General features: G+C 42.7%; 2 protein-coding genes across 21 annotated transcripts in view; one reads left to right on the top strand and one right to left on the bottom strand.

Moving 5' to 3' along the window:
• On the top strand, positions 1-5632 carry CUNH17orf58 (chromosome unknown C17orf58 homolog). The gene is made up of 4 exons (XM_040244956.1): positions 1-124; positions 2413-2949; positions 3182-3373; positions 4035-5632. The coding sequence occupies exons 1-4, from the start codon at positions 49-51 to the stop codon at positions 4223-4225; spliced, it is 996 nt and encodes a 331-aa protein (XP_040100890.1). The 5' UTR covers positions 1-48; the 3' UTR covers positions 4226-5632.
• A 2177-nt stretch (positions 5633-7809) lies between these two features.
• BPTF (bromodomain PHD finger transcription factor) overlaps positions 7810-11284 on the bottom strand; it is a 134731-nt gene continuing 131256 nt past the window's right edge. For 18 of the 20 annotated variants that reach the window (XM_040244934.1, XM_040244940.1, XM_040244938.1 and 15 more), the window contains one exon: positions 7810-9961. In XM_040244934.1, coding sequence (XP_040100868.1) covers positions 9925-9961 — 37 coding nt within the window. In that variant the 3' untranslated portion in view covers positions 7810-9924. Of the gene's footprint in view, positions 10750-11284 lie in introns of all 20 variants that reach the window. The other 2 variants (XM_040244936.1, XM_040244945.1) reach the window with 1 other exon arrangement.

The following is an 11284-nucleotide window of genomic DNA, read 5'->3' as shown; positions in this document are numbered from 1 at the left end:
GCAAAAGCCCAGGCTCAGTTTTAGAGCCTGGGAACCGTGTCTACAAACATGACAGCTAGAGCTTTCTGGCTCCTCTGTTTGATCGTTGGATCTTCTCCCGAAGCCCCAGTGGCGGAGAGAAAAGGTAAGATCGATGAAACGCTGAGCCCTGGGAGAGGGGCTGGAATCCGGGGGCGAGGTGCGGAGAGCGCGCGACGAAGGGAGGGACGAGAAAGGGGTCAGGGCTGACCGGAGACTCCAGGTCCGTGTTCGTGTTTGAAAGGAGCAAAATGTGTCCCCAAGATTGTGTGTGTCTTGGCAGCCTTTTCGGAATGAAGCCAGTTGTTCAGCTACTGAAATGATCTCGAGCGAGCCTGGCAGGCTGGAGAAAACTTTGCATGTTAAGTAGTTGCTCCATCACAGAGGAGGGAAAGTGTCAAAAGGGGTCGTGGCGCGCCTTTCGGAAGCCTTGCGGGCCGGGCTCGCGGGACGCGGCGGGCGGCTGGCGCCCCAGGAGCTCGGGGTCCGCCCTGCGCCCGGGTCCGCGTCCCGCTGGCGATCTCAGGCGCTGGGTGCGCCCCGCCGCGGCTGGGGGCGGAGGGAGCCGAAATCGGACCTCTCTTCCCTCTCCCTGCAGCCCCAACCAATTGCCTTGGGACACCTGAGTCTTTAAAACACACAAAACATGTATACACAGTTTCATGCATGAGATGGAAAATACTGAGAGAATGAAGAAACAAGAGGTTCTCTGCGGAGAGGTGTTTTTGTTTGACTTTTATTTAGATGTTCTGTTCGATTCACTATCTCCGGGGAAAATAGCTTCCGCACCTCGCAGGGCAATTTACTTTGGGTTATTTTTCCACATGGAAATTGAATGACTTCAGTGGCATTTAACCCAAATATCAGACAATCTTTCCCATGACAACAGATGGTGCTATCAATGGGGAAGCAGTTGTGAGGTCAACAGTTGACAGTCAGGAATTGGATATCCACCAGAACTTTATTCAGCTGTGTATGGGCAACGGTGAACATAATGAGTCAGAATCAACCTCTCTGCAAAAACATGAGCTGTAACTGGCGATTATTGCTGGCTGAAAGCTGATTTTAAAGGAGATTGTCAATTTGGCAAGATAAATCACTTGAAATGAAGATCGTCTATTTGGCAAGATAAATCACTTTAAATGAAGTGTTGCAAGAACTGCAAAAGGGCAGGCCATGCATTTCGATGCCAGAGGAGAGAAATACTGAAAACCAGCCGTTAAAACAATAGAAAAAATAAAGACGGGCTCCTGTGCCCGCCTGGAGGGCACTGGGACCCAGGCAAAAGGGGGAGGTGATATTGTGTAACTGGGCATGGAAAGTTGCCCAACTTCTAAGCTGGCTGGTTTGCTCACCAACCTGCCTGCAGAGCTGGGGGAAAATCACTAATAAATTCAAAATTTTTTTTTCATGCCATGCCATTTAGGAGCTTTTTCTCTACCACGAAAATGATGCGGGGCGGGGGGAGGGGTGCATGTAAGGGATGTGTGTGCTTTCACACTTAACCGGGGGCTTCTGCCTCCCAGCCACGCTTTAAACACCTTTCTAAGCTGTGGTCTACTAATAAACGGTGTCCAAGAAGCCAGATAAAAATCCACTTACAAATGCTCGATTCTGCGGAGACCAAGATGACAGTGTAAACACGGATGGGAAAACCAAATAGTTCTGTTGTCAGGGGCGCTTAAACAATTAGGAGAACCTGTAATATGAGACCTTTCCCCCTGGGGTTTGCTCTCGGTACTTTCTCAACAAACTGTACATAGCAGAAAGGCGGATGTTTATACACATATTAGAGAAAGGGCAAAAAGAGTCTGTTATTTAACCAGAGTTGTCAGTTGTGTTTAGTCCTAGAACAAATAGGTTGTTGTAATTTTAAAAGCTATTGATTTAGACAGGGTCCTTAACAAAATGAAATCTTCCCATGTGGTGAGAAAAATGTTCCTAGTTGTCCTCATTCTCACAGGGCGAGACCCTCGGCTCGGGCTTCCAGTGAGGCCTAGGAAACCCGTGCTCATCAGAAGCTGGGGCGTCTTTCCTCTCCTAACCCGGGGGCGCCTTCCTCTCCCCGCTCCGGTTCTCTCCGCTTCACTTCCAGGTCCCCGCTCGCAGGTGTATGGCTCCGTTAACATCGTCCCCCATCTCCTCTTCGCCCGCCCCCCGCCAGCCTCTCCTCTCCTCCCCTCCGCAGCCTCATCTCGGCCGGCCTCCCCTCGCCTCCCCTCCTCTCGGCCTCTCCCCCTTCTTCTCGGCCTCTCCCCTTCCCCCTCCCCGGCCCTCCCCTCACAGTCTCCTCTTTGCCCCCCTCCTCTCGACCAGCCCCCTCCCCTGCCTTCTCCTCAGCCTCCCCGGCCTCTCCGCCTCTAATGGCCTCTCGGGGCTCTCCTCTCCCTACAGCCTCGCCGCCCCACAGCCGGAAGCCCGACCCCGGCGGAGGCCCGAGTGCGGAGATGCCTGGGCCCCGGGCGCAGCCAGTCCCCGAGACCCCGCGGCGGCCGCGCGCGGCCGAAGCCGCTCCCCGTGCCTGGTCAGACCTGAGGCGCCGGAAGCCCCCGCCGCCCGCGGAGAACCGGGCGGGCTTCCGGGAAGCCGCGCGCGCACCCGCCGGTCCGCCGAGCCCGCGCCTAGCGCAGGCCGAGAACCGCGCGTCACCGCGCCGCCAGCCGGCGCTGGGGGATTCCCCGCGGCGCGCGCGCGCCCGGGCCCCGCGCCTCCCGGCAGTGCGGCCTTCCGCGCGCGCCGCCGAGATCCCCGCCGGCCCCGCCCACCCCAACCGGCCGCGCGCCGCCGCGCCGCCCCCGGAACCCGCGCCCGCGCTGCCGCCGCACTTCGGCGCGCTGCATGGGGAGGACGCCGAGGCGGGCGCTGAGCCCTGTGCGCGCGCCTGCAGGGCGGACTTGGACGAGCGCGAGTCCTACTGCGCCAGCGAGTTCGGTGAGTCCCGCCCGCAGCTCCTCCCGGGCCCGGGCGACCGAGCCCAGGCCACGGGGCGAGCCTTTCCGAGCCGAGAGCGCCAGGCTGTGGCCCGGGGCCCCTAAACCCAACCCTAGAGAAACCCACCCACTCGGTCTTTCAAGCCCCAGAGATTTGTAAGAAACGCACTGGGGGGAGAAAAGAGGATGTGGGCGCTATGCATTTCTCCAAACTCTTTGTTTTTTGAAAGCAGCATTGAACGGAATCGTGCATGATGTAGACGTCCTCGGCACAGGGATCCGGCTGGTGACTCTCCTGGTGGACCGAGACGGGCTGTACAAGATGAACCGCCTGTACATCACTCCGGACGGGTTTTTCTTCCGAGTCCACATACTAGCCCTAGACTCCTCTAGTTGCAATAAGCCATGTCCAGAATTTAAGCCAGGTATTGAAACTGACCGAAGGGACCATTTTGAATATGCACTTTATGCCACTTTGTAACTTGTATCTGCCACAGCTCTGTCCCTATCGGTCATCTCAGTACCATTTTTTTTTAGAATAAAAAGTATCACTTTTTATTCTAAAGTGAATAGAATTTAGACAAGTGTCTCTTCGGCCACTCTGTGATTTAAATTCCATCAGCGAACACCCGCTCCCAGCTCCTCTGGTTAAGGATGGGAACTGCGTTGGCACAAAGCAGGTCACTATTTGTTGACAAGTGGAGTGAATGACCGAACACAGTTGCCAGAAGGCATGCCTAAGGGGCCGTTTAAACTGTTTATAGTCGTCTTTGCGGGGGCGGGGGGCGAGTAATGCCCACTCCTACATCTTTCTAGAAATGTGCTCTATAAAATCCTGCTGGTGCTGTTGTGATTAGAACCTTTGTTCCTAGTGTTGGCTATTAACAGCCTGAGAATCTGATTGTAAAGGTCACTCAGCTGTTTCCACCTGTTGTCTGAGATCTTAATGTCTGAGATTCAGCAAGCGCAGCAAGATCGTAGATTCAAGCTATAGGCATGTCTTAAAGGTGTTACGTTTTCTTACTGTTACATGGCACCTGAAAGATAACTATACCTTTATATTTTGGCTTTTTTTTTTTCCTTCAGGCAGCAGGTATATTGTGATGGGCCACATCTACCACAAGAGAAGGCAGCTTCCTACAGCTCTGCTTCAGATCCTGAGAGGACGCCTTCGCCCAGGAGATGGACTACTCAGGAGCAGCAGCAGCTACGTGAAAAGATTTAACCGAAAAAGGGATGGGCAAGTGCAAGGGGCAATTCACGCCCAGTGCATCTGAAAAACACCAGCTGGGCATTTCTGGATCTGAAACTTAAAATTCTGCAACGAGACAGGAAAGGCCTTATCATCATATAATGGGATTTTCCTTTAGAAAGGGCACATAGTCCCTTTAGGAACTATTTGAAAGTCCCACCTCTCATCTTGAAGTCACTGTCTTATTTACAAAAGGCTTCTTAAATGGTTATGCTTCTGAGCTCCATGGGGGGTGTTATTCAACTGGTGTGCCAGTTCTTCACACAAGCTCAGCTCACTGACCTGTCCAGTTAACAGATCACTGCTTCATGTTGTTTATTTTTAATTATTTTAATTTAAATACATTCTTCAGTAGAAATAGTTCACAAAAACATTTGCTTGATCTTAAATATACAATTCCAAGTAGTTTATATCATGTATCAAACCAGATTTTATACTAAAACCGTCACATTTTAAATTCTGTACATAACAGTAAGTGCACTAGTCAGACATATGAAATGTCATTTAGATCACATTTAGATCAATTTAGATCACATTTAGATCAAACACTAAAGTTGGAGCCCAAGACAAGTATTGAAGTTTTCCACTTAAGAGTACCGAAGGTCTTATTTCAAGCAAACAGGTGTTCCTGATGTACCAAAATACAAGATACAGTTTATTTTCACGCCTCCCAGGTTCTAAAATCCTATGTTTTGTGCCATATTGGCAGCTATCCCAATACCAAACATACTCTGGGTGTATCTGATGTCATTTTTCTATTAAGACCAAGTATCATGTTTGTGTTTGTAAAGCAGTAAATCTTGCTGTGAAATCAGATCTTGGATGCACCTGGTTTTTTTAGCCTCACTGAGCCCCAGGTTTGGGAAAAAAGCATTTCTCAAACTCACTCCTCAAACCCTGGAACCAGTATTTAATGATGGCTTGCAAGCATGTGAATCTTAAACGTTTTCCAGCTAGCTTGAAAAATATTTAATCATGAACTGAATTTATTATTGATTTTATATCTGAGCCCACAAAGACATTAACAGTGTTGTTTCCCACCCCCTCCAGAAGACCAAGTTGTGCTTTAGTTAATGTGAAACTGTAAATAGAGACACTGATAATCCTTGGTTGAAGATGCCTAAAGAAAAATAACTGCACTGAAGAGAAAAACAGCACATTTGGTTTCAAAGGAGATGCACTGGAGTTCAAGCTATGTCAGTCTGTAATGGCCTCAAAGAAGCATCATATACACACAGGATGTCAGGACAGCAGTGACTATACAGCCTAAAACATATCTGCCTGTGATAAGACACCATTACCTTTTTTGTCCCAAAATGAGGCAAAAAGTCAAGAGGCTCTGACTGTTCTGTCGTAAAGCATTAACTAAAGGATTTTCAGAGAGTTTGCTGAGAATGAGTTTTGCCCAAGCTTATTAAAAATTATCCTAGAATTGCCTCGGGAATCCACTGCATTATTACATGAACCATTGACAGTGAATGCATATGCCGTGAATGAAGAGCTTCTGGATTAGTTTTCTTTAGGACAGAAATTAACTAAGACGGGGAAAATCACTTTTATATAAGACTGAGGGTTAGGGTTTGATTGTTAAGTTTGAGAAGTTTTGAAATCACACACGTCACTTAGAGGTCACATGGTTATTGTGGCAAACACAAGCATGTCAACTTTTTAGAAACTGCCTGTTAAAACTAAGGCAATCATTCAAGACCAAGTTTGCAGTGAGACGAGTGAGGCTCAGGTGAGGTCGAAAAGTGGTATGTGTCGGGATATGGATGAGAGGTAGTGAAGAACAGACTGGTAATTCCAGGTTAGGCAAAAAAGTTTACAAAGAATCTCAATCAGTACTTTGGACACAATCTGAATTTTATGGAAAATTTTAACTTGCAAATTTACTGTAGTTCTGAACCCTTCTGTCCTGTTGATAAGATTTTTCTTAGTACATGGGTTTGTGCTCCAGAGACTAAAGGATCTTGGGCACAATACTCTGTTGCCTTCAAGAGGAACTCAATACATTCCTCCTTCAATTAAGCTATTGGAGCTCAAGCAGAAAAAAAGTGTTTTTCTTTTGATAGGGAAAGGTTCATAAAACATATACACTTTTGTACTAGCTTTTAACTCTTAAAGACATCACTTGGCACTGTTTATGTTTTTCTCAAAATAATTTTTAAGGTTCATCAAAGGTTTAGGTATTTGCAAACACCTAAAAACTGACCTGACCCTTCCCAGGTGGCTCAGTGGTAAAGAATCCACCTGCCAAGCAGACATGGGTTCAATCCCTGGGTTGGGAAGATTCCCTGGAGAAGGAAATAGCAACCCCTCCTAGGATTCTTGCCTAAGATATCCCATGGACAGAGGAGCGTAGGCAGGCATGGGGTCCATGGGGTTGCAAAGAGGTGCACAAGACTTAGCAACTCAACCACCACTACCAAAAATTGACCCACTTTCTACAATGGGTAATTTCAATTTCAGGTGGACTTTATCATTTTAAAACTATAGGACTTATTTCTTTAGTTGAATCTGGTCCAAATTGGATTAAGAGGGGTGTGATCTTCTAAGAAATGTCTTTTGTGGTATCTTATTCCAAGTATCCAAAAGTACTGTGTATTTCAGTTCACTAACAACCTTTCCCCAAGTACTTGTAAGACATTACTTTGTTCCTGAGAGGCGACAATTTTCATTTTAAGGACGAAATCTGACACTCATGGGTAATGGCCTCAGTCATGAGGCTATGTGTGTAGATTTAAGAGGTCATCACGCTGGCTCTGTAGTATCAGAAACACAAAGATGTAGGGAGTTTGCCTAACAAATGAACAGAAACAGGGAAAGAACTTTTTATTTGCAGATTCCAGGAAGATAGATTACAAACAACAGCAAATCTCAGCGTCTCTTTAATAACACTCTAGGCCACTTGAAATATAAAAAAGTAATTGTTTTACTTTAGAAAATATCTCTGAAAGTTCACTTTTTAACTACCACAGGACATGAACTAAAATACAAATCCTGCAGAGTTTGGGTAGGAGGAAAAAAACCTTACCAATATTATGAAAATACTTTTTATGAAATGGTTTCAAGGTTTGTGAACTTAGCAGATGAAATATAACAAGCACTGAAAATACTTCTAGTCAAGGAAATTGTTGATGCAAAGTAAACATATATCTCTATATACACACACACACACAAGTCCAAAGGCTGGGTAGAAAAACCCTAACAGTATAACAAATGTGCATTCTAGTACTTGGATTATTGAAAGCAAAATAGTTGCATCATGTATACTTTATTGAGTAGCAGAAGCTTATCAAATACTCATAGAAAAGCAGCTTTTGAAACTCATTATGTGTATATAAGAAGGCGTGTTTTCCCAAAAATTACTTTTCAAAGACTAAAGCTCTGTAGTTGATAAAACTATAAAATGTCTATGTATTTATATGGTGATAGAAATCACAAGAGGCTTTAAACTATTAAATACACTTATGAAATTAACATCTTCCTGGTCCAAGGATTCCCACAAAATTTACCATTTTTGTACAATTTGGCAATGTCAACATCTACAGAAAATATATTAACCAACCAACCAACCAACCACTGTTTCATTAGAAACTGCACCAAATCCAACGTCAAAAACATTACTTTATTTTTCTAGGATGAAATGTCCTATTACGTACAAAAAGAATTGCTGTTTAAATTTGCCACAATCTGTTAAAAACATAGCAATCTATTGCCTACAGATAGGAAAGTTCTTGCCGCAACGTTTTAAGTGATTAAGCCCATATATATCTATATATATGAATAAATAGTACAGAAATACGTGATGTGATGTGATGAGATGCAAAATAATTTCATAATTCATTAAAATGTAGGATTCTTGCATCAGCACAGTGCATACAATATGTAACATTTTTTAAAAAGCAAAAGGACAAAATAACCTGTTTGACTACTTCCATGTTAATATTTTAAGCAAAAACTTTGTTTCCATGTATTCAATGTTGAACAATTAGTCTCTTTAGTTTGTAAGTATAAGTGACATTTTTATGTACAAAAAGGAATGGGCTTCATTAGGTAACATTAACCCAGAATAACTTGTACACCTGAGCCTGTAATAAGAAATAATTGGGAACTGTAGTAACGTCTTTCTTTTAAGAAACTAAGGTCTGGGAAGGTTTTGCATAGCAGGGTGATATTAAACAGAGGAAACTTAAAAAACAACAATTAGATAAAATTCCAGAACCTGGTAGGACAAAGCTAATATGAATTAGTGCAAAATCTAGTAAAATTTTTGCAAAGCTGCATAAACCAACTATGGCAGATCTCATAGAAGTGATTATGACAATGTAGAAATACGACGTGTAAGATTAAAACACTGAAAGGAAAAACATGCAAACTACACCTTCCTCTGAGGTTTCCACTCTCCCCCTACTGCTTACACTACTTTTTCTTATGTGGGAAAAAGCCCCAAACAACTCAACCAACCAACAAGTACAGAAAGGATGAAGTCATTTAAAAAAAATGCCCTTCATAAAATGTAAGCAGCAGTCTGTAAAGGGTAATCTGCCTGGTATCATCAAACATACAGATGAAGGCAAAGTATATTTTGTCACATTATCTTTTTTTTTTTTTAATCAGTCTGATCAATTGATGCAACAGGATTAGCACCGCTAAATATTTTTCTTTGACATGATGACAGTGGGCTGGGAATTGTAAAATTTAGGAGCACTACTGCCCTGGAGAAATCCAGGTACAATCAGATCCTTCTGCCTTTTTATTTTTCTACCTTGCAGCCCTCCCTTTCCCCTCAAAAGGCTTACGGAGAATCATTAGCGCACATTCAAAGACACCATCTGTGGGAGAAAAATGATCTCCATTTATTTTGTTTCATATACATCCATAGTTGAATTTTAATACAAAAAGAAAAAAAAATTAGAATCTGACAAATGTTTACAAACAAGATACCTTCAAATAGATTTTACTCATTTTAGCCTGGTGCAGAGTAAATGACAAATTGTTCTGTTATATTCAAGGCAACAGAGTCTGTAGTCCAGGACCACTTAGCCCAACCTTTATGCAAGCTTAATTTTTATCTACTATGAACAATAAACTCATTGTTGATTCCCAGTTGTGTGTGTATGTGTGTGTGTGTGTGTGTGCACATGTGTACATAGCAGCTCCTTTCATAGAAAGAAAAGACATCTAGAGGTCGTCTTGTACTTTTACCTACAGGAATCATGATAAGATACAGAATGGATTACATGTAACCGGGGCTGGATTTTATAAGAAAAAATAATTAGCTGACAAATGAGGGCAGCAATAAAAAAGCGTCTTTTTTGCAACAATAAATAAATACAGTTGAAAGTTTTCTGCGAGACTCTAAACCAGCTTCTTCACTGAAGAGCAGACGTGGCATTTCCATGGAGTTACACTTGACCCCATATTATCTTTTTTTTTTTTCTTGCTTTCTTTTTTTTTCAATAAACAAAGTTTTCCCGCTTCTGCCACAATAGTAAAACCATTTGATCTTGACAAGATAATGGTGTCGTTGACTTTGCTTTTCCCTTGTCCGTTGGACAAAATTGGCCAAGAATATAATTGGACTGTTATGACCAATAAAAACGAAGTTTAGGTCAAGTCTTGTCAGGATAACCTGACTAAAAACATCTGGCTCCTTAATTTTAAAATAGTTCAGACAACCAGATTCTTGCCGTGTTTTATGTTAGGTTAACACGCTGAACTTTAAGAAGCTGTAGACTGCAGTTTGTTGTTATGAGACCTACAGAATACAGAAAAAAGGGAACAATTAAGCACCCTTCATTTTTTAAGACAATGATGCTTTCTGCGGATGCCAAGGTCAGTCTGTCTGGGGAAAGCAGCCATGTTCTTTCATTCACCCTTGGCAAGCAAATATATGAAAACAAGTAAGAAATTTTTAACCTATAATATTAAAAATTTTCATGGTACACTAAACATGATAATTCACTGGAAAAAGCCAATATTTTTTTAAAAGGAATATATATATAATATATATATATATTTGTCCAATACAACATTTTTAGCCAAAGGGACAAATAGAAACATTTACAGAAGCATTACCACTGTGGTGAAAGGTGTGCATACCTATGCGTATGTGTGCTTAGTTACATTGAGTTGGCAAGTATGAAGGAAAATAATACTAAAAGGAGAGAAATAACAGTATTAAAATCACAGTTTTTTCTATGAAAGTTCAGAAAGTCTCCTTTCTAGTTTCACAGTTTTATTAACAACTTTTGTTAGTAAACCAAATTACTGTACAGTTATCAAGTATGTACTATTGCAATAGTGTATCTAAATACAGTCTTCCAGGAGTTTACAATTCTTAAATACATTGTTCAACATGGCTGCTAGAATAAACTGTTTATACTACTATACATCTTTTTTTAAACATTAAAAAATTATATTAACTAATCTGAACTCTGGGGGGCAATTTTGAATTAGGTAATCACGTGGTACAATAAAAGAAAAGAGTGACCCCAACATCCAGTTCTGATTCCAGTTAAAAATTCAGACTAAAGATATCACAATCTGTAAGAAAAGAAAGAACACGGATGATAAAAATGATGAATTGTAACAAAGAACAGTTACAAAAATAATGCTGGAGATTGCAAATTAAAAATGGGGGAAATATGGCAAAGGAAACACTGGAAATCCATAAATAAATAAAATTTCAAAGATTGGCTACATATATGTTTCATTCTGCCCTAAACTCAACAAAAGCTCCCTAATATCACTTCACATTTTTTTTTTAAACATAAGCAAGACTTGGGCAAAGTCGTCAGTTGACTTCTGTGTTCTTCAATAAAAATCACATCAGCTAGAATATAATTAAATAGTTATAGAAAGTACTCAGGGGGCAAGCTTTCCTGAGTGGCCCCTTCACTGTGAAGACCCAGCCTTTATGTCTCCTCTCCTGCCCCCAATTCTCTACTTTTGTAGCAGGCCCACCTCAGCAGCAGCTGCTGCCACCCTACTCGGCTGGGATTCAAATCCCCCAGCTTCCACCAAAGGCTAAACTAAAGCCTTTTCAATTAAAAAAAAAAAAAAGCAGTTTCAGAAATTC

This window comes from Oryx dammah, unplaced genomic scaffold (assembly GCF_014754425.2).
Source record: "Oryx dammah isolate SB20612 unplaced genomic scaffold, SCBI_Odam_1.1 HiC_scaffold_8, whole genome shotgun sequence".
Taxonomy (NCBI): domain Eukaryota; kingdom Metazoa; phylum Chordata; class Mammalia; order Artiodactyla; family Bovidae; genus Oryx; species Oryx dammah.
The sequence above is the reverse complement of the archived record's forward strand: the minus strand, read 5'-3'. Positions and strand labels throughout refer to the sequence as shown.

What these genes read in the sequence shown, in the direction of transcription:
- CUNH17orf58 (XM_040244956.1), top strand. Translation starts at nt 49, where the DNA reads ATGACAGCTAGAGCTTTCTGGCTCCTCTGTTTGATCGTTGGATCTTCT. An exon ending in CTACTGCGCCAGCGAGTTCG is followed by an intron (nt 2,950 to 3,181) that starts GTGAGTCCCGCC and finishes TTTTGAAAGCAG; the next exon opens with CATTGAACGGAATCGTGCAT. An exon ending in ATGTCCAGAATTTAAGCCAG is followed by an intron (nt 3,374 to 4,034) that starts GTATTGAAACTG and finishes TTTTTCCTTCAG; the next exon opens with GCAGCAGGTATATTGTGATG.